The following is a 24,936-nucleotide window of genomic DNA, read 5'->3' on the forward strand; positions in this document are numbered from 1 at the left end:
GCGCACTCATGTCAAAATTACAAATACAAAAGGAATTTAATAGTAAACAAATTGTAAATATTCTGGCCTTCACTATAAAACCAAAGACTAGAGTTATCAAAGACAGCTCTTGTAGCACATTCTGCTATGACTCGTGAGGCCCGGCCAATTTGAAAGCGCGACTGCAGTCTCGTGACACTCATGCGGGTAGTTGAGAATTTGTTTCGGTCTCACCAGAAGTAGGTTGTTCTCGATTCTTATGGATTTTCCACAACAAGTTCCAAAAACTCATAATTGCTCTATCACTCTTCATTAAGAATTTAAGATAACGGCTAGATAAACTCGTTTAAAGTGAGATTAGGTATCGTTTGGTATGCAGACGGGACGGGACGGGACAAGACGAAACGAAACGGAGCTGGAGCAAAGATGTCTTCGGATGGAAACAAGGAGGAAGAAGAAGGAGACGGAGAGGTTATAATTTTGTGTTCCACGAATGTGGAACGAGTCGTTCCTGGGGGGGTGAGGTGGAACGAAAATTCACCCAAAACTCGTCCCGTGGAACAGCTCATTTCACCCGTTTTAGGCGCACCAAACGTGGGACGGAACGTCTTGTCCCACTCTATTCTGTCACGTTCCACGTACCAAACGGTACCTTATATATGAACTCTTTATCACTTTACATTTCAACATTATTTTTCATAGAGAGTATTTTTGCTCATCATTCTATTTATCACAGTTAGATAGATTTAAATTTTAAGATTCTTGTAGTAGATAAATATAAATTTCAAAATTTAAACCCATCTGACGATGATAAATAAAATAATAAACATACATTACATTAAATAATAATAAATAAAAATACATTTATTTCTGATGTTAATATTATAAAACATCGTAAAAAAACACAGGAGATCATTTAAAGAGTTCAAAAACATGAGGTTGACACCAGATTACGAAACGATCAAAATTGAATTAAAATATCACTCTATTCCATCATTTGCGCCAAAAAGCAAATAAGGCCCCGTTACAGTTGGCACGCAACGTAATGTTTGGCTAATTTATATTTATAATAGGTCGGGGTGCTCTTTTTTTAATGTCTCAAAAATAAAAAAGAGAGAATTTGCCTCAAAGACAACGTGCCTTTTCCAACGCCAACCCCATTTCTCTGTCTCAGCATTTGGAGGAGAGAGAGAGAGAGTCAGCTGGGAGTGAGTGAGTGAGATTCTTCTTCTGAATTCTGGATACCCTTTTTCGAAATTTGATCGAGTTAGCTCTATTTCTTTGTCCTCTCTCAGTTTTGTTGGATTCCAATCCCTCTCTCTCGTCTCTCCTTTTTCTTTCGTGGTTTCTGTTGTCTCTCTCCCCAAATGCTGAATTGATTCTCACAGAATATCACAACCACCCAATTTCTTCCACCCTTCCATTACCTGGTCGAGAAAATGGCAGCATCAGCGGCGGCGACGGCCACGGCGGCAGCTGAGAAATCAAGCTCCAAAGGCCAAGCATGGTGAGTTCAATGTTCAAATTCAATTTAAAAACCTCACCTTTTCGATTTTTCTGCCGGATACCCATTTGAAAACAATGCACCAATTCGCCAAAACTCACTTCAAAATCTCGTCTTTGCAGGTTCTGCACTACTGGATTACCGAGCGACATTGTCGTCGAAGTCGACGACATGACCTTCCATCTCCACAAGGTCATTTCATCAAACACCTGGAGCGCACATTCTACATTTCTACTTCTTCCACCGCCAAAAATTTTAGCTAACAGTTTCTGATTTGTTACAGTTCCCTCTGATGTCGAAAAGTCAAAAGCTTCACAACCTGATCACAGAGCAGAGGCGAACCCATCAAACCCCCACCAGCAAGTTGATAACGACGTAGACGACGAAATCGAAGAAGTCCAGTGCCAAATATCCCTCTCGGACTTCCCCGGCGGTTCCGAGATCTTCGAGATCGCCGCCAAGTTCTGCTACGGCGTCAAGATCGACCTGAGCTCCTCCAACGTCGTGCCGTTACGTTGCGCCGGAGAGTATTTGGAGATGACGGAGGAGTACTCGGAGGACAACCTTATTTCGAAAACTGAGAGGTTTCTTACTCAGTCGGTGCTGAAAAGTTTCAAGGAGTCGCTCCGAGCTCTCAAGTCCTGCGAGCGAGTGGCGCCTCTGGCGGAGAAATTGGGGATAACGCAGAGGTGCATAGACTCCGTCGCTTCCCGCGCCACGTCCGCCGATCCCACCCTGTTTGGCTGGCCGGTTGGTGACGGTGGACCCAATCGGAATACTAATGCCGATACTGTTTCGGCTTCTTCTGCTTCCAAACAGCAGATTTTATGGAATGGGATCGACGCGGGCGGCGGACGGAGAAGATCTAAACACGCGGATTCATGGCTTGAAGACTTGGTCGTTCTGAGCTTGCCTCTCTTCAAGCGGTTGATTTCCGCCATGAAATCTGGAGATCTGAGCTTGGAGATGGTGGAGACGTGCTTGATGCATTATGCTAAGAAGTACATTCCTGGAATTTCGAGAACGAATCGAAAGCCTTCGTCTTCTTCCTCAGGAGTCGCCGCCGCCACTACCGCTGCCGCATCATCGGGTTTAGCTTCGGAGAGTCAGCAGAGAGAACTTTTGGAGACCATCATCTCCAATCTTCCATTGGAGAAGAGCTCCAGACCTTCGACCGCGACTCGATTCCTCTTCGGGCTTTTGCGAACCGCCAACATACTCAACGCCTCCGATACCTGCAAGGCCGCCTTGGAGAAGAAGATCGCGTTGCAGCTCCACCAAGCCACCTTAGACGACCTTCTCATCCCGAGCTATTCCTACCTGAACGAGACGCTCTACGACGTCGATTGCATCGAGCGGATCCTCGGCTACTTCTTGAACGGCTTGGATCAGGGAAACACCGTCGGAATCGAAGACGACGACGGTTCTGGCGGCTGCAGTCCGATCTCCGTCGCTGATGCTCGTCGGAAAACTGATCGACGAGTTTCTCTCCGAAATCGCCTCCGATGCGAATCTCAAACCGGATCGGTTCTACAATCTCGCGATTTCTTTGCCTGATCAAGCTCGGCTCTTCGACGACGGTCTCTACAGAGCCGTCGATGTTTATCTCAAGGTGTGTACGCAATTCGATACAAATTAGAATACGATTTCAGAAATTAAGCCTAATTAATCATAATTAATTTAGAAATGAAGCTCAAGACGGTGTTAGTTGCAAAATATTAATCGTTTTCTCTTCTCTCCAGGCTCATCCATCGCTATCGGAACCTGAGCGCGAGAAGGTTTGCGGTATTCTGGACTGCCAGAAGCTGACGCTGGAGGCGTGCACGCACGCGGCGCAGAACGAGCGATTGCCGCTGCGCGCGGTGGTGCAGGTTCTGTTCTTTGAGCAGCTCCAGCTCCGTCACGCAATCGCCGGAACTCTTCTCGCCGCCGATGTCGCTCCGCGGAGTCGGCCAGGCCGTCGGTGCTGCGACGCGAGCCAGAGGATGAGGAGGAAGAAGACGATGATGACGCGGCGGAGGCACGCGGGGAGGAAGAGGAGAATAGAGTGGTACGTGCGGAGGAAAGTGGCGGCACGTGGCGGGCGGCGGTGAGGGAGAATCAGGTGTTGCGGTTGGACATGGATAGCATGAGGACGCGGGTGCACCAACTAGAGCGGGAATGCTCCAGCATGAAAAAAGTAATCGAGAAGATTGATAAGTCGGGTCAACCGGGGATGGACGGTTCGGGTTGGAAAAAGTCGTTAACCCGGAGGTTCGGGTGCAAGTTCAAGACCCAGGTGTGCGATTCGCACGAACCTACGGTCGTCGATACGAGAAAAGGACGGCGACACCATCACCAACAGTAGGCCCGCCCGTAGCGGATCACTTATTTTCACTGCCACGTAGATGAATGAACCTTGGATTGGATTCGCTTATTTGGTACTGAGAACTCGACTTTTGAGGCGATGTGTCTGAGAAAATATGATTATGTAAAAGCAAAAGCCGAAAAGCGATTTTACAAATGGTGCAAAATGCAAACTTTTTTTCCATATCTGCTTTTGATTTTTCGTAAAAGCAGTTTTTGGTATGACTTTTGGAAGCTGCAGATATGATAACAGCTTGTCTCTCGTCTGGGGTTTTTGTTAAGTTGATTGAGATGATGAGAGGGGAAGGACAAAGAGAGAGAGCACGCACATGTGGTTCTTGAATATTCATGACTCATGATGATTAGTTAAAAAGATTATCTGTTGGATGGTTGAATTGTGTCAAAGGAAACATTACGAGATGGAAAGTTTAAGTAGACTTTGAAGTTAGGGGGGCCATTTCTACTCATTCATCATGAGCTCAAGCGTTGGTTTTCAACCTTGTAAAAAGAGAAGAAAAATTAGGGTTTTGGTGGAATTAGTTGCGCACGCTTGAGTTGGTAATGCCCCACATCAATGGTTGGGAGTCGTCTGCATTTGCTTTGGTGACTCAAATAAGTTTTTACGATTGTTTGAGTCACCAAAGAGGGCAGTGCTTGCCCACTAGCAAACAATGGTTCTTCAAATTGTGCTTGGATAACTTACATGTAACTTTTAGAAACTTTGGCTACCTTGATACTTGATAGAGAATATGATAAACAAGAGTGTTTTTTAGTTCCTAACCAAGCATGATGATTCCTTGGGCCTAATCACTTATTAGGAACTTGGCGCAAGCACCTAGCATCGGGAGTTACGAGGATGGGCTTGAGATTCTAATCAAATTCCAGGTGGATTTAGCCGAGCAATATAGAAAATGGATAAATAGATGAATCAAAGTTTCCAATGGCGTTATGGTTTAGTGATATTCTTCTCTCTTTGTAAACTAAAGGTTTCAAGTTTACGCATTATGTGACTTAGCTAAACCGCTAAGTCTGATTTGAGGCATGATTACTAAAATTAGAATAAGAAGCAAACGTTGCACGTAGAGAAAAGCTCACAAAATTGAGGACTACACTTCTGATTGGACCAATTCGCCAAGCAAAAAAGAGATTTCACTTCTCCTAAATCTCAAGTTCGAGTCCATGGGCTCGTCATCGAGGTGAGGGCGCACGAGCGGCCAATTCTTGGACTACGTGTAGTGTTGGCTAGTACAAATAGTGCTAAGGCGGTCGATTTAAGTGGTCCTGTCACACCCCGATCCCAACATACGTTCAGGATCGACACATGACGTCACCAAATATCCGTATGTCTAACATACCCCACCTCCGGGATAGATACAAAGCATAAATCAATATTCGAATTGCGTTGTAATTTTCGTATTTTTTATGGCTGCATCTAACCTCCTCGTTAAACTGCCTATGTACCCTTAATAGGGATCAAGCCATTCGTAGTTCATCTTCAATAAACTACTATCACCACTGCAAGTCATTACTACACACATGTAAACATAGTAACCCTTATGAGACATATAGGCACATAGCTTCAGAACGTGAATTGTCAAATTGGTTTTGATTTCAGTGTAGTAATGCATATAGATATGTCTACTTATTGAGACACCCATATAACATTCAAACAAAGAAAGTAATGTGTAAACGTGAAGCACTTAATCAAAATAGTAATCACACCGAATCGGATTTGTCAAACTATTGACATATATACCAGCCCTAACTTTACCAGCCAATATCATTTAAATACAATCATAATCAATTACCATATGCATAGCCCTTTCAAATTCTGTATCAAAACATAGAGCCAATAGTACATATAAAAGCAAATAATCTAACTATGGTTTGATAATAATTAGCTGGACTGATTGTAGCAAATAAAATAGCTTGTTTTCTTCAAAGCCCAACCGATTGGATTGTAAAAATTGAGTGAGGAAGATATGCAGGTACTTTGATACATATGTAGACAAAACCACCTGCCTATATTTTCTCTTCATAACTATTATGTATTCAGTATACAGTCGTTTGGAAAACAACCAGCTTCCCGAAGTGGACTAGTTGAAATACTTTGCCAAGGGTAGTAATACAACAATATAGCTTTCTGAATAATACAAGTCTTCAGAAACAAGGCAATTGAACAAAACATCCATTGCGGCTTTTATACCATTCTAGAGTTTAGGCATTTGCATACACACACACACACACACACATACTGCTAGTTTTGCAAACAACAGATTAACCGAAAGAAATATTAATAAGAATTAGCTAAACGGAAAGGATAAAGAGAGTTGAGAATATGAACCCATACTGCAGGTTGACATCCCAAGCGAGAATGATATGAATATCTTCAACTCCCTTCTCTCAGCTCTTATTTAATTTCTAATCCCTTCCTTCCATTTGTCTTTTCTTCTCTTTATTTTTGGGTCGACTAATGGGGAGAAACCAATAAGCTCGTGAGGCTACTCGTCAAGTCTATCTACACCTCTTCTCCCGGTTCTTTCTTTCTTCCTTGGTAGTGTTTTGGTGATTAGACTTGCAGGACTCGTTCCCCATGTGTGTCATCTCAAACCGCCCCAGAAAAGTCAAGAGAAGCGGGAGTCCTCCCGTCCTCTCTCCAGAAAAAGAGAGAGATCCCAGAGATCCCCCTCCTTTTTTCCCTTCTTTCCTTTTTCTCGATCCTTCTCCACCTTCCCTTTTTTCTTCTTTCTTTTCTTTCCTTGCATCCCAGCCAGACACTAGCTTCATAGATCTTTGCTCCAGAAATATGGAGCCTTCCCAATTGAATAAAATTACCAAAATATCTTTAACTTTAAACGTTAATAATTCATTCGTTATAGCTTTGTTTCACAAACAGTTTGCGCCTACACATTCATAATATCGAGTTCTATTCGAAAATATAATTTGTGACCTTGAAAGGCCTACGAATTTTAAATAACCAATTTCCAAACTTCACTCTTCGTAACTAGTTTAATTCAAATCTAAATTCAAATAAGTTAATGTAAATTCCCAAAAAAAATAATTTAAAATCTCAATAATACCAATACGTAGATTATAACAATGAAATCCAAGAACGAGATTTCACAGGTCCACCCCTTAAAACTAGGCTACTTCAACTAAGTTTCTAATATAAATTGAGAACAAGGTTACAAATAGTGCTCAATCAGAATAGTACAGTTTCTCTCTCAATTCATCCAACCCCTCCTTTACGGAAGACTCATCCCCCTTTTATAGACATTTTTCTGAACTTTCAGACCTTATGTTCAAATATATCTCTTCCTTTACATTTAATGTGCCTACTGGCGAAGCAACATAGGGGTAAGAAGGGGCAGCCGCCCCTCCGGTCGTCGGAAATCGTCATCCCCTGGAAAATTCCTGGATTCACCACTGAATGTGCAGAATGCACATACTAGACTGGCTAGCTATCTCTCAGTTCTTAGGCCGACATGTGGCAATGAGGGGACACTAGAGTACGGCCACTTGTGTCCTTTCTTGGGATGACGTAGCCAAGCACCTTACTCAACCCTAGGTTGGTGAGAGCTTATATCTGAACACCCTATCTGTCAGCCTTTATGTTCCCTTGTCTAGGCTTGCCCTCTCTATTCCTGGGACCTCGTGCCTTAAAGCTATTAGTAGCCAACTTGCCCTTTGGTGCTTAGAAGTGCTTTATGAAAAAGCACTCAGCTTGACTACTACTAACATAGACTTCTTGAAGCACTTGACTTCCTCTTTCCTTTGGACTTGTGTCCCCATGGGTCTGTGTTCTTCTAGGCCTGTGTTCCTTTGGGGCTTGTCGGGGTCGGAAAGAATCATTTGTTAACAATCATTTTAAGTGTGTTTTAGAACCCAAAAGAACTTTTAAATTTCTTTACCTAACATGATTAGAAATACTTTTAGTGATCTGAAAATTCTTTTTACATAAAAAGAACTTCCAAACATGTCTATGTCTTCATGCAATAACGTGTGAACTCCACCTCGTCGATATTTAAGCCGAACCACATCACGCGAGTGAAGCCCAAAGTCCAAAGTCCTCATGTTCGGACAAAGCAAAGCCCAAGTGTCCTCATATCAAAACTAAGGCCCATGGGCTATGACTGCGCTCTATTCAGCCGAAATGATGGCCGATTCGTAAAACCCCCCAACACCGAAAACCAAAACCCTAACCCTAATTGAGCCCTATAAAAACAGCACATGAACTGTTTCACGGAGACCCATCGCAAGCAGTCGAAATGGCAGTCCCGTTTTCTTCCTTCTCCTTTTCGCTTCTTCATGGTCATTACTCATTAGGTTAATCATTCTGTTTTTTATTCTTCTGTCGATTGTTTGTTCCGTTTTTCTCAAAAAAATCTTCCTTTCTTTTTTGGTTGGTTTCTTCCTTCTGAAATCTTTATTTATTTATTTTTTTTTGAATTTGTTATTTGGGGTTTTTCTCAGTGATGATCAACAACGATGACGAGTCCGATCCATTCATATATAAAATCGTGACGACAAAACGAGGCATTTGTCTGAGAGATTAACACCCAATTACCATTTTTTCCATCTATTTTTCTGTTGCAAATTTTTCTGGGATTTTATTAATTTGTTTGGTTGGGCTTTTGAGAGTAGGCATGTGTGTGGATGATCCATTCGGCGTTCCCTTCTGAATTTATCTGGGTTGTGGTTGATTTCTTGGTGTTTTTATTTTTTTTCGTTTTTGCAAAAACAGGCATGGTGATGATGTGTATTTTTCTGATTTATTCTTGATGAATTAATTACCTCCTACTCATACTGAATGCCTGCTACTCAAATTTTAATTTAATTTTAAGTAAAGTTTTGATCGTTCTTTTTTTCAAAATTGGGTGAAAATTGTTTTTAGTTTGTAATTCTTTTTTAATTTTGAGTTGGTGTTCGAGGAGAATTCTCTTCCCTACTATTATAGGTCTCTTTCATCCTCTCCTCTCATATTTTTCTTTTTATCTTATTCTTTATGTAAAAAATTTAAAATAAGATGTAAACGTGATGTAATGCTTAATCTTTAAATTAAAGAGGACTGGAAAAGAGAAAAATTTAAAATAAAAGGGTAATGTAATCATAATTGTTTAAATAAAAGGGTAATGTAATCATAACTGTTTAAATAAAAGGAGACGGAAAGAGAGAGACTAGGAGGGTGATAACTCATTTAAGCATTTGAGAGAGAGAAGGATGATGAGGTAGCAATGATGATAAAACTCAATCTACAAGTCTAGTTTTCATTGAGGGAGCATCCATGATTTTGTTTCAAGCACTTTTGAGCCTCTCTATCATTTCTCAATTTTTTGTGTCTGTTTTTTCTTGTTTAATTTCTTAATTTCCCCCAAACAATACCAAATCTGGAGGATGAATGCAGAATTAATGCAGTAATTAGGTTTAGTATTGCCATGAATTCGCATTAGCAGCATTTAATTGCTACAACATACAAAATTAATGCAGTAATTGGGTTTGGTATTGCTATGAATTCTGAAAATAAAAGGATTCTGCCGATATTCAACGGAGCAGGATTCTTTACCCTCCTAATCTTTTTACTTTTCTATGCCTTCTTATTTGAACGGTCACGGTTAAACCACGATAACATCTTATATTGATTTTTTTTTATAGAGATAATAAGACAAAAAACAATATGAAAAGAGGGATGAGAATAGGAAGGTAAAGAATCCTCCTTTATATTTAACTATGAACTTCAGAAATCTTGAATAACTCAAACTTATGACAAGTGATTTTACCAATAAATACGAAACCTTTTGGAAATAATTGAAGGTGTTGAAAGAATGCCACAATCCATATTTGGAACAACTGATCTCTCTAAAGTATCTAAAATATAGATTGGATCCCTGTGATCTCAGAAATCTGCGAGCCTTGAAATTTCGAAAGTGGTTTTCTCCATTAGGGGAAAATCTTGTGGAATATGAGGAGTTGATTGATATAGTTGCAGTGGCGGTCCACCAAAGGGTCAAGTGTTATTAGGGCAATTTTGATGTCCTCCGACTCTCGGTGTGTATCATCTGTTTGACAAAATGCTTGAATGAAACGTTAAGCTGCGAACGATCTTGAACTCCTGGAATTTAAGCTGAAATATGACATGTTATGGCAAATTTTGATGGATTTCCATAGCATAAGTTGAATTGGAATGACGACAATGACAAGGGGCACTCAAAGGATATCTGAAATTTTGGATGCCTTGATTGATCTTTAGAAATTGAGCAAAAACTGAAATATCCATTCTTTTGAATGTCGGAAATTTAAACAATTCCCTGCATATTATAAAAAAAATGGAGAAGAAATTATATATTACTCACACAGCAGACCACACCTCAAAAGAACAGAAGTAAAAAAAAAAACAATCGTGAACATGGCTTCGCCCGGGTTCGAACCGGAGACCTTCAGTGTGTTAGACTGACGTGATAACCAACTACACCACGAAACCTTGTTGGCGATTCTTTTTCTAAAATGCTATTTCTTTGTACCATTAAGTTCTGTATCTCAATATCTGTTTCGGTACTCTTTCGTCTAATATGGATAATTCAGAAAGTTGAACAAGATGGCCTATTAGCTCAGCTGGTTAGAGCGTCGTGCTAATAACGCGAAGGTCGCAGGTTCGAGACCTGCATGGGCCAATTTAGTTTTTACGATTTTCGGTTTTTAAGCCTGACATTCGAGAGAGCGAATTGTTTTAAGGTGGCAGGTTCGAAACTTCTATGCTCTTCTTTTCTTTTGGGGGTTTTAATTGGATTAATGTCACATCCCCCTTCATTGATTGAATTGTTTTAGAGTCTCTAATAGTATCTTCTTGTTTTTGGGAACAAGCTGAAGTTACAGCGATAATCCTTGAAGGATATTTATTGATCACACACAGTACATGTATCTTTAAAGTTTACTAAGAAATTTTGAAAACCAAATACTATTATGACGATAATGTTGTCCTAATGTAGTTACTGCATCAACTACCTAAATCCTAAATTTAAAGATATGCATGAGCGATAGTAGTGAAAACTTCACCCTTGAGGTGGTTGATATCTTGGATGACATAACTAATTCTCCCAGAAAATTGTGTTTTGCCGTTAATTATGTTGATGAGAACTTGTATATTCCTTCCACTTGAACATGATTTAAACCCTAGATGTTAATATCTAATTGTCTATTTGCAGAATAGATCTTATATAATGATACCTAATTGAAATTGAGAGTGAAACAAAAATCTTTAACGTAAAATCTTCTAACTTTTTCATTCATTATGTGTTAGTAAACGTTAAATACGTCAAAAATTAGAACGACACTCCTACATTTTATATTGTCATTCTGGATAAGTAACCACGTACTAAGCCTAATGTAGACAAATAAAACGTTGAAGTTTAGAACCTGTGGAGTAGGAGGCCAAGGATATATGAACTTGCTTGTCTGACCACTAGTATCTTTATCCCAAATGAAAAACTTGCCACTTGGCTTCCAACACAGCCAAACCCTCTACCTTCATACCACCAATCACAGCAAGCCTTATCCTATCCATTTTATCTTACTCCCACCAACTAACTCCCCATTTGCCACACAAAAACGCTTCCAAATACTCAAATTATTGTGTGAGAGATCACAAAAAAATAGTGAACACAACCATGGCAGCCTCCCTCCAAGCAGCTGCTACGCTCATGCAGCCGACCAAGGTCGGCGTGTCTGCGAGGACCAGTGTGCAACTGAGGTCCTCTCAGAGTGTCTCCAAGGCCTTTGGCTTGGAGCCATCTGCTTCTGCTAGGCTCACTTGCTCTTTGCAATCTGATCTCAAGGACTTGGCTCACAAGTGCCTTGATGCATCCAAGATTGCTGGATTTGCTCTTGCTACTTCCGCTCTCGTCGTTTCGGTATGACATGCTAACTCCATTTCACTCCTTAGTTTCTTGCTTCATGTGATTGAAATTGTGGTGTACAAGTAGAACAATGACTAAGTTGTTTGCATTTGAACTTTTGTGAATTTATGTTTACAATATCGACATGTTCTCCATTAATTTGTTAGAATTGGATCGTCTCACCAGACGCGAGTAATATTCGTTTTAGATATATGACATGTTATGTTGTTTGGATCACAATCTGAATCGCATATCATATGTACCTATGCTCATCTAATAAGTGGGATTGAAAACCTATCAAAAATAATGCAGCATCACTTGATTTTATATAGTATGGATATAAATATCACTATTTCAATTTAGATTGACAGTTTGACAACAACTTAGGTAACGTGATCATCGGATTCCTTTTTATTATTAAGTAAGATTGACATTTGGTCATTCTTGGCCAACACTTCGTGTTTCAGGGAGCAGGTGCAGAGGGAGCTCCAAAGAGGTTGACCTTCGACGAAATCCAGAGCAAGACCTACTTAGAAGTGAAGGGAACAGGAACTGCTAACCAATGCCCAACCATCGATGGAGGATCCGAAGCATTTGCCTTCAAACCCGGCAAGTACACTGCCAAGAAGTTCTGCCTAGAGCCAACATCCTTCACTGTCAAGGCAGAGAGTGTGAGTAAGAATGCTCCACCAGAGTTCCAAAACACCAAGCTGATGACCCGCCTAACCTACACCCTCGATGAGATCGAAGGACCTTTCGAAGTTGCCCCAGATGGCACCATCAAGTTCGAAGAGAAAGACGGAATTGACTACGCTGCAGTGACAGTCCAGCTCCCGGGAGGCGAGCGCGTGCCCTTCCTCTTTACCATCAAGCAGCTTGTAGCCTCTGGCAAGCCCGAAAACTTCACAGGAGAGTTTCTAGTACCATCATACCGTGGATCCTCTTTCTTGGACCCCAAGGGAAGAGGAGGATCCACCGGTTATGACAATGCGGTCGCACTGCCGGCAGGAGGCAGAGGAGACGAGGAGGAGCTGGCAAAGGAGAACACCAAGAATACAGCAGCATCGAAAGGGAAGATAACACTGAGTGTGACAAAGACCAAGCCTGAGACTGGTGAGTTGATTGGGGTGTTCGAGAGCCTTCAGCCATCCGACACTGATTTGGGAGCCAAGACTCCAAAGGATGTAAAAATCCAGGGAATTTGGTATGCTCAGCTTGATTAGTTTCGTTTTCCTCTATGTATTAATGGTGATTCTGGGTTTCAGATTTTGCTATAAATTAAAAGGTGTTGCTCAACTCTCTTTGTAACCCAACTGAACAACAAGCACTGAGATCACTCAGATCATTATCTTCTTGTATATTATCTTGTATGTATTATCTTTCTTGTATATTATCTTTTAAGGAGTCAAACTTCTTTGACGGTAAATCATTATACGTCAAAATTTGACGTGCGCAAAAACTGTTTCTTATAGATGCGCCAGACAACGATTTGCAGCGAAAAAGTAACGAGCGATATTGATTAGAATAAATTATGGCCATCGACATGATCTTTTTACGCTAAGTGCTTTCTCATGTCCTTTTATATGGTTGGTGAGCCACACAAATTTGACATTTGGACCGAGTGGCATGCATTTGGTAGTATTCTCTTCAAGATTGTCAAACTTTTAAAAGAAAAAAAAAAAAAAAGAGTGATTATAATTCTCTGTGTTTTGTATGGCAAAACTTGAAAGTAATTATATTATATTCATATATGAAATAATATTTAAACCCTCTATGAAAGAGACCATTGAACCATGATATTTGGGAAATTATTATATATTAGATTATCTTAAATGAAAAGCAACAAACATTTAATTAAATATTAATTCTTCAATGGACGTTGTTTTCGTCTCAATTTTTATAATATTACTAGTAAAATGATGTGGTTTGGGTAAAAAGATAACATGTTGACAAAGCTAGATTCATGTAGACTTTAAAAATAATAGAGAAGAAAAACTAAATTAAAAAAAACAGTTTAGTAATATTTTTTTTGTCGCTCATAAGTAGAGGGTTAAATTTTGAATTACATGAATGATAAAGATGTATAATATCAATGTTAAGTTTGAAATCTAATTATATTTGACTTATCGTCTTCTTTCACTTGTAAATGACAGTAAAGTCATAAACCAACTAGATTGTGTTCATGAAGATTAAATACATGTTAAGTGAGAAATGAAGTTTGTCAAGTTTCATTTGAGCTTTGTACTACTTTTTGGTTCTTTTGTATCCAACATGTATTAAAATACACTCGGCAATTAATCATGCAAAATAAAACAAAGACATATAATAGCAAATTTAAGGTCAATTCCCTTACTTTAGATGCTTTGATTCAAAGAACCTTATTGGGGAAAAATAAATAAATAAATAAAGAGAAGAAAAAAAACACTATTTTTATCCACCTAATAATTTTTGGGTTTTGCCTTAATGGTTGAGAAATTACTGATACATCATCGCGTGCCAATGAAATAAGAATATATAGATAAAATTTACATATGTTTTTATTTCATTGGCGTACGAACGCCACTATGATTGTATATCTATGTCATATAGTCACTCTCGATGATTAAATTTTTTTAACTTATTTAGGATTAAACCCTAAGTAAATAAAAATATAAAATTCGCTTATAATAATAATAATAATAATAATAATAAATGAAGTGGGATGAAATGGAGGACAAGATGCCACACGCCCTACCTGCCGGAAAAGAACATTAAACTACTTATGCCCAAATGAAGGAGAAGATGCCAAAGCCAACGCCAAAAACCCACCAAAACTGCGTAACCTTTACGTCCCTCTCACTTTTCTTTTCTTTTCTCCCAAACACTCCTTTTCCTTCACAATTCACCACAACGATTCACATTCCCATTACCATTCTTCCCACCAGAGCAAGTCCTCCTCTGCCCCTTCAAAACCCAGTTCCCATATTTCCCCACAATTATTTGGAACTCCACTTTCGTCACAATTATTTGGTCATGTGGCTGAGAAGAATTGTTCTTGAATTTCGTTTACCATGAGGAGTTCTTGTTGCTGGTGCTGCATGCAATTGCAAACATGGATGAACTGCCGGGGTCGTTGGGAACCAGCGCCAGCTTGGCTCTGCGATTCGGGCAGACCATCTTCTCCACTGCCTCCCTTCTCTTCATGTGCTTGGACGTCGAGTTCTACAGCTACACCGCTTTCTGGTACTTTCGAATTCTTCGAATTTGGAGTTTCTTAGTTGAATTTCATCCGACCCTTTTGTGATTTTGACTTGTTGTTCAATACCCATGTCTCTGTTTCTGAATTTGATGGCAATTCTGTTGTGACTTCTTGGACTGGATATTGACTTTTGGCTTTGTTAAGAACTGGAAACTGTGTTTCTGTAAAGATCATATGGAGATTGAACTGGTTAAAATTTAACATATTCTATACATGCAAAAGATTATAATAATATATAGTTGGGCTTACTGATGAAGAATCTTCAGTATATGCTATTGTTTCTAAGTTTCTCCTAATTGAGCAACTAAATATGTTGGAATTTTTGTAGAGAATGAACTGTTTAGGACTCTGTAATTCACTATCGAATTTTCTATGTCGATGGGAAGGTTTACTTTGTATGTTTATTTGAATCAAACCTAGAGATTATGTTAGTTCTAGTTTTTAGCAGCTTTGAAGTCATTAGAACATTGTAGAGCATCAAAACTGCTTCTTGATAGAGTTAACTGGTTTTATGGCCCGTAAGATGTGAATCTTGATTCGAAACAAGAAACTCTTGAACCGAGAATTGGAAGCAAAATCTTTCAGCCTTCAAACATTATAGTGTAAACTCTCATGGAAATGAAAAGACTGTAAACTCTCATTGTAGAACATTGTGGTATCATCTGCTCTTAGTTGACTTTTTTTCCTTTTTCTCACAAAGCTAATTTTGCACGTCTGTTTTTGTTGGTCATTGACTTAGTCTTTAAGAATTTATGCTCTAATGATATGTCCAAAGAAGTCTACTGTGTTCACCTGTATGTGTTTGCTTCCATTGCTCCAAATGTACTTCCAATCAATAACCTCACCCTGAACTTGTCCTATTGGTGTCTTCTCGAACCTGTAAAATGTTGCCATCTCTAAAAGTCTTCTGGTGAAGAGCTAGAAATTTTAACAGTTAAGAACTTTTCAACTTCTAAAACCTAACGAATTCAAGTCACTTTTCCTGCAACGTTTGTTTCTTCATGTGCTAATCTGTAAACTGAAATGATTCTATGGTGCTATTTGAATTGTCCATTATAGCCATTATCAGATTTATGTTGTCTCGGTTATTTCACGTTTGCAAAATGAAGGAGATGAAAATGCTCAACGAGAACTCTTTTAGTAATATATAGTAGTAACTCTTACCATTGCTTGTGTTGGCGTTGCAGCTATTTGGTGACGGTAATGGGTTTGGTAGTTCCGTGGAGCATGACGTTGGTGATCGTTGATGTCTACTCTGTCTTCTTTAGATGTTTGCCTCGTCGACCAAGAATAACTACAGTAATTATTTTAGGAGACTTGGTATGTGTTTTTGTCTATAAACTTATTTATCTCATTAAGAACAAATTCTTCGTTTTCCCAACTTAAGAATATATTATGTTCGTTTCATCACAGGCAGTTGTCGTATCTCTCACTCGCTGCAGCTTGCTCGACGGCTAGTACCTCAAATCTCCTACTTTATCTTGGTAGATCCTACTGCCCCGCCAAGTTATGTACTAGATATCAGTTATCTGCTGCAATGGCTTTCCTTTCTTGGTTTCTTTCACTAGGTTCCTCTCTATTCAATCTTTGGCTTCTTCCTTCTTTGTAAAGGTCTTGCCGGCTGTTGTCATATACAGAAAATGAGCTCCGCCGAGATTGAAACAATCCTGTTATATGCAGAAACTTTTAGGAGATACAAATAGGGTCGTTCTGAGATGAAGCTTAGAGAAATGTATATTGCAAAGTTATTTTGTTGAGTCGTATTTTATGAAGAAAGAATAAGTTTTTCTAGTCACTTGTAAATGCAAGTGACACCTGTAACCATATTTGCAAGAAGCTTTTGTTGAAATATCCCATATTGACCATATCTTTGTGAAAATAAGGGTTTAAATACCCAACTCTACTCCAACTAATACTGAAGCCTTTTTTTGTGATAAATCCCCACACCTGTCGGACTGTGCAGGTGGTAATTAACAAGTTTGGGACAATACTGAAGCCTTCTTTGGCCCGTCTTTCTGATAATTTTTCATGGTATCAGAGCCAGGGACAATGATGGTGGGTCCCTTGGCCTCGCGTGTAGGGTGAGTTCCCTTGACTTCACGTCCTACGTGTGACCCACTAATTGATTCCACGTGAAGGGGTGTGTTGAAATATACTCCAAGATAGTGGGTCCCTTGGCCCTGCCTGTAGGGTGAGTTCTCTTAGCTCTATATGGTTGCCGATGTGTGAATCTTCTACGTGTGACCCACTAATTGGGTCTCACATGAGGGGGCATGTTGAAATATACTCCATGATGGTGGGTCCCTTGGCCCCATGTGTAGGGTGAGTTATCTTGGCTCTACGTGGTTGCTGATTTGTGGATCTTTTATGTGTGACCCACTCATTGGGTCTTATGTGAAGGGGCGTGTTGAAATATCCCACATGGACCGTATTTCTGTGAAAAGAAGAGTTTAAATATCATAACTCCACTCTAACTAATACCAATGCCTTTTGTAATAAAATCTCACACCTGACGAATTATGTAGGTGGTAATTATCAAGTTGGGGACAATATCGGTGTTGTTGGAAGTGGACCTTTAGCCCGTCGCTCTGATAATTCAACAGGTTTACATATGGGTCATTTGGTTTAGAACATATAACACTAACATTATGAATGGCACCATTGTGGGTTGCACTTTCTTTATATTTAACATGTTTGGTTATTAGACTGTCAATTTAAATCTTACATTCAAATAAAAATTAATAATATGGCTTTGTTTTTTAGGCGATAATCATTCGGTTATAATAATTAGATATCAAATTTAATCATGTGAGTTTGGAGATCTTCCATACAAATTAAAGGCTAGTTGTTTTTGCAACATGATATTTTTCAACCCAAACAAAAAACAAGGTATCTTGTAATTCATAATACCGTTACATTTACCTCCAAACCAAAATTCCAACGGCCATGTTCTTCACTCCCAAAAATCCGACCGTTGCTTCCCGCTTCTTTCACTCTCTACACCCCACTCTCCCTTCAAAGCCCACCAATTTCGCCCACAAATTCAAAAACTCCACTCACCAAACCCTGCACCTTCTCCTTGAGCAATGCTCCTCCATGAGAGAACTCAAACAGCTCCACGCCCAAATCATTCTCCACAGCCTCACAAACGAAAACCTCACGCTCGGAAAACTCATATCATTCTGCTCCGTCTCCGATCCCAGAAATCTCCACTACGCCCAGCTTGTGTTCGACCAAATTCCTGAACCAAATAAGTTTATGTACAATAGTCTTATAAGGGGTTACTCAAATAGTGATGACCCATTTAAGGCTTTTTCACTCTACTGCCAAATGGTTGGTTCAGGTCTTTCACCGAACGAGTTCACGTTGCCCTTTGTGCTCAAGGTTTGCGTGGGACAGTCCGCGTATTGGGAAGCCGTGGCTGTTCATGGCCAGGCTATTAAACTAGGAATTGGGTCTCAAGTTTGCGTGCAAAATGCCCTTATTGCTGTCTATAGTGTTCGTGGGTTGATCCGGTGTGCTCAGAATGTGTTTGATGATATGTCTGAGAGGAGTCTGGTTTCATGGAATTCAATGATCGGTGGCTATGCTAGAATGGGTTCGTGCAAGGAGGCTCTGTTGTTGTTTAGGGAGATGAGAGATTTGGGGGTTGAGCCTGATAAGTTTACTTTGGTTAATTTACTCTCTGTTTGTTCACAAGCTTGTGATTTGGAATTGGGAAGATATGTGCACTCTTTTATTGAGGTTAGTGGGATTGAAATTGACCAAATTGTGAGAAATGCTCTTCTGGATATGTATGCCAAGTGTGGACATTTGCACATGGCAAGAACAATTTTTGATCAAATGACCCACAAAAATGTGGTTTCCTGGACGTCAATGGTTAGAGCATACACTAAACATGGGCTCATTGAATTTGCCCAGGAGTTTTTCAACCAGATGCCACATAAAAATGTGGTTTCTTGGAATTCAATGATCTCATATTATGTCCGGGAAGGCCAGTGCAGGGTGGCTTTGGATCTATTCCAGAAAATGCTTAATTCCAGTGTGGTGCCTGATGAGGCTACCTTGGTTTCCGTCCTTTCAGCCTGCAGTCAAATTGGCGATTTGGTCATTGGAAGGAAAACCCATAATTACATTTGCAACAGCAATATTGCACCCAGTGTAACTCTTTTTAATTCCCTTATGGACATGTATGCAAAATGCGGTGCTGTTGAAATTGCCATGGACATCTTTATTCTGATACCAGAAAAGAATGTAGTATCATGGAACATCATTATCGGGGCCCTTGCATTGCACGGTCGCGGATCAGAATCAATCGGGATCTTCGAACAGATGCAAGCAGGTGGAATCTGGCCGGATGAAATCACCTTCATCGGACTGCTTTCTGCTTGCAGTCACGGTGGTCTTCTAGACTTAGGGAGACATTACTTTGAAAAAATGAAGTCTACTTACAGAATATCACCTGAAATTGAGCACCATGCTTGCATGGTAGATCTGCTGGGGCGAGCTGGACTTTTAGAAGGAGCAATGAGGCTGGTAAGAGGAATGCCAATGAAGCCTGATGTTGTCATTTGGGGTGCTTTACTTGGTGCTTGTAGGATCCATGGAAATGTGGAATTGGGAAAGCTGATTCTAAAGCAGCTGTTGGAGTTGGAACTGCATGGTTCTGGGCTTTATGTACTTCTAGCAAACATATTTGGGGAAGCGCACAGATGGGAGGATGTTAAGAACATCAGGAAACTAATAAAAGACGGCGGATCCATAAAGAGTAAAGCAGTGAGCTCGATTGAAATTGATGGCCGTGTTTATGAATTTACGGTTGATGACAAGAGACATGAAACTTCAAGCAGTATATACTCCATGCTTGATCAATTAACAGATCATCTGAGGCCTACTGGGTATGCTCCAAGTGCGATTTTGGATATTGAAGAATCATAGTTGCTGTATCTGTAAGTTAGAACCGTAACACTCTGATAATTATTTATACTTTTAATTGTTTTTATATGAAGTGATTTGCAAGTAGCCAATGCCTGCTTCTGTTTTCCATACCAAACCCAGTCGGGAGAAACTCACCTTAATTAAAAATAACTATGCTTTTAGAATTCAAGATAAAGGTTTGTTTAAATGTCAAGTCATTAGCACCGCCTGACCGAAGTTACAAGTGTTGATCTAATTTTTGGTTACTTACTTTGACAAGGTATTAGGCAATAGAACTGGAAACTTACTCCTTTGAGTTCTAAAGTTGAGTGTGTGAAAGGTAAAGATGCGAAGAAAGTAACTTGCAACTGATAATATGAAACTAAAAGTATCATTGAAATTCTAGTTGATTTAAGTAGGATATACAGCATATGATCATCATTGAAATTATAGCTAACATGAAATTTTACTGCAACTTAAAGTAGGATATACACCTTTTGACCACGGAGCAAGTAGAAATGTCTTCTACAAAAAGGTTTCTTCCTTTCAGGGCGTTGATTAAGTGTACGAAACAGAGCTTGAGCACCTGGATTTAGACTTCTCTCTAGTTTGAGAGCAAGTCAACCGTGCAGAAAGAACCTAATACCGACTGATGCATCATGGTCGTTGCTAATAGGTTACTTCGCGAGTTCGAAAATTGTAAAACGTACAATGAAAATCCTTAAAAAATACTACTGTACGAACTGTTAGGGAGTAGTGAAACTTGGAAGGATCAAGGATGCACACCTAACATGCAGGTCGCCTTGTTTTTGTTTTTAACCAGCTATGGCCACTTCTTTCTGTATTTTTTTCTTGAGAATAATAATCTGCTTTCCTTTTCCTGTCTTCAGAACTTCATGTCAAACTGCAGCTAATAGGCATATATATATGTACGGATGGGAACAACTAAAACTTCCATACAAGTTTCATTGAATCGAATGTAGGGACTACAATGAAGTATTAACAGTAATATTTTGCTCATTTTTATTCTATCCGATTGTATGTAGATTTAGTGATTTACTGAAATATTTTTGGATTAAGGGCATTATCCAATCCTTTTGCTGCAGTTCAACAAAAAGGACAAAACCCAAGATCCAATCTTGCAAGGAAAGAAGAAAGAAAGCCACATCCAATCCAAGGTATCTCATTTCTTCTATATTTTTAATGATCTCAATCGTCCTGTCGAATTCATAGGGCGAGTAGGGGACAAAAATTCTTTGTATTTGTTGAAAATTTGTTCAATTATTTAGTACTGCATTCTTTGTATTCTTTGGTTATGCAGATTGCAGAACCAATTTGACCAAAGCTCGAGTCTTTCCAAATCTTAAGGAGAGGTGGGGCCCTGACAGCCATGCATGGATAAAGTGCTCTGGATCAAGAACTTTCATGGTAATGACCTTGCCCTACTTTTTTTTATCAACTTTCTGCAATCTTCACTGATAAAAATAATGCTAAAGCGATATGTTGTCCAACCTTTCAAAATGTTCAAATCTAACATCTAGGGTTTAAGTATTAGTTAGATCGGATTCTTTTCCAGGGTTTTGTCTGAATTCATTATCCACACATAATTGAGTAGGATTTGCTTTTATCCGGTTGGTGGGGTTCATTGTTTGTGTTGCCAACATCTCTGCTTCAAAATTCAATTAATTTACCAAACAAAAGAAAATAAAGTCCAAGCCAGAAATAAAAGAACGCAAATCTCATAACTCATTCACAACAATAATTTCTTATTCGAAAATTGATCCTGAATTTGAATATATTCTTTCTTTTATATATTGAACGAACGGAGGTCCGTTTTTTATCGAAAAACAAAGAATCTGAACATATTCTTTACATATAGTCCGGCTATGAAGCACAGGTTGGAGAATGGGGAGTCGGTAATGTGTTAGTAACATCGTAGCGTGTTCTTTCATTAATAAAGAACGAATGTCTTATGTAAAGGGTACTTGTATTTATATATACATCTAGGCCTTAGCCCAAATGAAAGCAGCGCCCAAAACATATTTCCAAGATGGGCTCATAAACAGACAAAAGGGCCAGCAAAGATTTGAGAGGGAGAGGGTGGTGAGAAAGGAACAGAAAAGGTCATTTGTCAAAATAATTAAGCTTTTTAATGACAAATGATTAAAAACACAAAAGATTGTTTATTTTAAAAATAATTAACTAAATGATTAAAAAGCACAAAAGGCATTGGATGTTAGACATATTTTTTGGGGTCAAAAAGTGCATGATTGAAGCACTTATTTTAAGAGGGATACATGCGTGACTATTTTGGTGGGCAACTTGGAGGGGTGCAGAAGAACGCTAAGAAGCTTCAAGGAAAGAAGGTTTAGGGAATTGATGTGGGACATTGTAATAATTAAGGCCCATAAAGTAAGGTTGATAATTATAATAATTATAATCAAAACCAGAACAATCGTAGTAATCTTTCTGACAAACTATGGGGTTTTAGTGGTTTTGGGTTTATTAAATTTAATTAAGCATACAAGGGGGCCAAGTGGGTAGCTCTTTGTTCTAAAATGTAGGACATATTAACATGCGTAAAAAACAATTAACAAAGACCATCACAATCCACGAACTCCATTGCCTGTGTGGTATTGTCAGGGTTTGAGCCCTTTGCTGACAGTTTCATACTTAATGGTCCTTGAGACTACTCATGTCCCACATCATCGTACTAACAGAAAATTTAATAAAATGACTAAAATGATTTACGATAGACAAATACATGGTTCACTTCAATCAATTTTCATCATTAGGAACCAAACCGAAGAATCTCAGATACTATTTTGGCTAAAAAATCAATATATTATTTCATTTAATTGCCAGTAGGTGCAGGATCCATAATTGGTGATCATTTTCTCTCTCTCTCTCTTCCAATAGAACTTGAGTATGCATGCCAAAATGGAAGAAATCCTGGATTTCCTGTTTTCTTTTCTTTTGTTTAAGAATGTGTTGAAATTAAGTGTGGATTTGGATGTCTTTATATCATTTGTCATACAAGCAAATTTAAAAACTCAACTCTCTCCTCCAACCACACTTTGAAGTTTAACCCTCTAAAGATCCAAAATGTGAAAATTTTTACAATTACATTCCTTAAGTCAAAGTATTGATGTAACAATGTCCATGAAATTCAATGCCAATGGATTCATATAACATGCTTAATTGATGATAATGTATGTTGATGCAGGATTTGACATGCTATGCTGTTAAATTATGTATGTAAATTTGAATTATTTACTTCTATGCAAACTATTCAAATAATCTTCAAACTTATGAACAATTTAGATTGACCAATTCGATGAATGATAATATTGTATTGTCGTAGTATTTATATGGATATACAGATTCAAATAAAAGTCTGCTCAATGAATATTTTAGATTCAATAAAAGGGATGTTGATGACATATTGTCGTTGAATTTAACATGTTATGTTGTTAAATTATTTAATTATCTAACTTTATTATGATGCATGTATAATTTAGATTTATAGTCTGACAACGTAAGAAGGAAGATAACGAGTACTAGACAACATCCTAGTTATCATACATACGTAGTGATAGTAATTAAGTGATAGTGGCACAACAACACTAATAAACATATACAAGAATTGTAGTTAAAAGAGAGGAGGTTTGTGGATTGCAGGATGATAAGAGTCACCGGGGAAGCAGGAAAGGGCGGCGGACTTTGGAAGCTTATTAAATAAGTTTAAAAATGAGAGGAGGGCTGCATTGCGCCGGGATGCATGGATGAGCAAGCAGCAAACCAGCAACCACGTCAGCTTACGCCACCGCTTGTCTTGTCGGATACTTGATTCATTACCTTGCAATAATATATATATATATATAAAAGAAGTTTTAAGGGAAGAGATCTTTTTTTTTTTTTAAAAAAAAAAAATAGAAACATCATCTCGATCGTTAGATCTGGTTTTAATGAAATTTTATGGTTAAAATTCCGTGCCTGTGATTTAATCTTAACCATAGAATTTCATTAAAACCTCAATCACAAAATTTCATTAAATTCAAATCTAATATTCAAGAAAATATTCATATTCCTTCACCTAAAAGGCATATATATATACACACACATATATATTGTATGTACGTCATTATATTATCTACTTATTAGTTATAGCTTGCTTGTTGCAGTTTTCATGGCTACTCTTTTCCACGTGCTCTCATGCATTGCAGCGATGCACCACCTCACCCCCCCGGGGCACCCTGCCACGTTTCCATTTCTCATCATTCATGCATTCCAATTTTATATTTTTCTTCTTTTTTGTTTGTTGGAATTTTCTCTGCCCTTGGAGTTGGGCCAAATTTTGAACAATGTGCCTGCAAAGCGCCAAAGTGCGAAGAAAACGTTGCAAGTTCATCAGCCACCCACTCTCTTCTGGTCACCAATTATTCACTCATTTTGTTGTCTCTGGGAAAATACCCCATCTCTCTCCCCCCTAAACCGAATAGGATCCCCTTCTGATATTCTTGGTGAGAATTCGAATGATCAATTAATTGTATTTGTTTATCGTATATTATGTGAGAAATTATTTTAAATTTTAAATTGAATATAATTAGTATCTAATAAAAATTAACTGTACAATATATAATAAACGAACAAGATTGATTGATCATTGAATTCCTACAAAAAGAATCTGAAAAGTATCCTTGTTCCCCATAAATTACAATTCACCTGCAGATTTTGTCTGGGGAGTGGAGATGCTGGAGTGACATGAACCCTTTCACGCATGTGAAAATTCAGTGTCCAACAATTGGAGTTTTAGCAATGTGAATTGTATGTGACAGATTTCGTTTGGTTTTTTGGGGGTCGCAATTAGTATAAAAAATTCGGACCCTTCTTACTTCTGGTTTTATGTATGCGTTTCTAGGGTAAATGAGCCAAACGTATTATCTATAGAATTAGGCAGACATAAAACTTTACTACTTATAAACGAAGAAAAATATTCTTTGTCGTATTAAATATTTGTCATTTTCATATTAGTATATTAGTATACGTAAGATATGTCAGAA

The 24,936-nt window shown here is 38.7% G+C and overlaps 4 protein-coding genes and 4 non-coding genes across 18 annotated transcripts; 7 read left to right on the forward strand and 1 right to left on the reverse strand.

Moving 5' to 3' along the window:
• Nucleotides 1-953: 953 nt before the first annotated feature.
• Nucleotides 954-4,013, forward strand: LOC103967608 (BTB/POZ domain-containing protein At5g66560). The gene is given in 7 exon segments (XM_009380876.3): nucleotides 954-1,486; nucleotides 1,606-1,675; nucleotides 1,767-1,844; nucleotides 1,847-2,911; nucleotides 2,913-3,095; nucleotides 3,226-3,417; nucleotides 3,420-4,013. Coding segments are annotated over 7 exon segments (2,067 nt in total). The 5' UTR covers nucleotides 954-1,418; the 3' UTR covers nucleotides 3,831-4,013.
• A 4,283-nt stretch (nucleotides 4,014-8,296) lies between these two features.
• Nucleotides 8,297-8,382, forward strand: LOC125473259. Its single transcript, XR_007255137.1, has one exon. It is a non-coding gene; the product is annotated as a small nucleolar RNA SNOR75 (small nucleolar RNA).
• Nucleotides 8,383-8,570: 188 nt separating this feature from the next.
• On the forward strand, nucleotides 8,571-8,639 carry LOC125473257. Its single transcript, XR_007255135.1, has one exon. It is a non-coding gene; the product is annotated as a small nucleolar RNA Z105 (small nucleolar RNA).
• A 1,594-nt stretch (nucleotides 8,640-10,233) lies between these two features.
• On the reverse strand, nucleotides 10,234-10,307 carry TRNAV-AAC. The gene has a single exon. It is a non-coding gene; the product is annotated as a tRNA-Val (tRNA).
• Nucleotides 10,308-10,423: 116 nt separating this feature from the next.
• Nucleotides 10,424-10,497, forward strand: TRNAI-AAU. Its single transcript has one exon. It is a non-coding gene; the product is annotated as a tRNA-Ile (tRNA).
• A 992-nt stretch (nucleotides 10,498-11,489) lies between these two features.
• LOC103967609 (oxygen-evolving enhancer protein 1, chloroplastic) lies at nucleotides 11,490-13,106 on the forward strand. The gene is made up of 2 exons (XM_009380877.2): nucleotides 11,490-11,733; nucleotides 12,186-13,106. The coding sequence occupies exons 1-2, from the start codon at nucleotides 11,491-11,493 to the stop codon at nucleotides 12,939-12,941; spliced, it is 999 nt and encodes a 332-aa protein (XP_009379152.1). The 5' UTR covers nucleotide 11,490; the 3' UTR covers nucleotides 12,942-13,106.
• Nucleotides 13,107-14,498: 1,392 nt separating this feature from the next.
• On the forward strand, nucleotides 14,499-16,513 carry LOC103967610 (CASP-like protein ARALYDRAFT_485429). The gene is made up of 3 exons (XM_009380878.3): nucleotides 14,499-14,940; nucleotides 16,144-16,276; nucleotides 16,370-16,513. Exons 1-3 carry the CDS (start codon nucleotides 14,810-14,812, stop codon nucleotides 16,412-16,414), a joined length of 309 nt encoding a protein of 102 aa, XP_009379153.2. The 5' UTR covers nucleotides 14,499-14,809; the 3' UTR covers nucleotides 16,415-16,513.
• Nucleotides 16,514-17,697: 1,184 nt separating this feature from the next.
• LOC103967611 (pentatricopeptide repeat-containing protein At2g22410, mitochondrial-like) lies at nucleotides 17,698-23,676 on the forward strand. 11 transcript variants are annotated; one of them, XM_048575776.1, is made up of 5 exons: nucleotides 17,699-19,905; nucleotides 20,356-20,670; nucleotides 20,764-20,878; nucleotides 20,980-21,051; nucleotides 21,195-21,265. In XM_048575776.1, the coding sequence occupies exon 1, from the start codon at nucleotides 17,903-17,905 to the stop codon at nucleotides 19,892-19,894; it is 1,992 nt and encodes a 663-aa protein (XP_048431733.1). In that variant the 5' UTR covers nucleotides 17,699-17,902; the 3' UTR covers nucleotides 19,895-19,905; nucleotides 20,356-20,670; nucleotides 20,764-20,878; nucleotides 20,980-21,051; nucleotides 21,195-21,265. The 11 variants fall into 11 exon arrangements, with proteins under 11 accessions (XP_048431729.1, XP_048431730.1, XP_048431733.1 ...); XM_048575779.1 differs by having other exon boundaries at nucleotides 20,764-20,852; nucleotides 21,195-21,262; XM_048575772.1 differs by lacking the exons at nucleotides 20,356-20,670; nucleotides 20,764-20,878 and adding an exon at nucleotides 23,555-23,676 and having other exon boundaries at nucleotides 17,698-19,854; nucleotides 21,195-21,301.
• The last annotated feature ends 1,260 nt before the right edge of the window (nucleotides 23,677-24,936 follow it).

This window comes from the organism of the source record quoted next, unplaced genomic scaffold (genome assembly GCF_019419815.1).
Source record: "Pyrus x bretschneideri cultivar Hongxiangsu unplaced genomic scaffold, Pyrus_bretschneideri_v1 Contig8, whole genome shotgun sequence".
NCBI classification, from domain to species: Eukaryota; Viridiplantae; Streptophyta; class Magnoliopsida; order Rosales; family Rosaceae; genus Pyrus; species Pyrus x bretschneideri.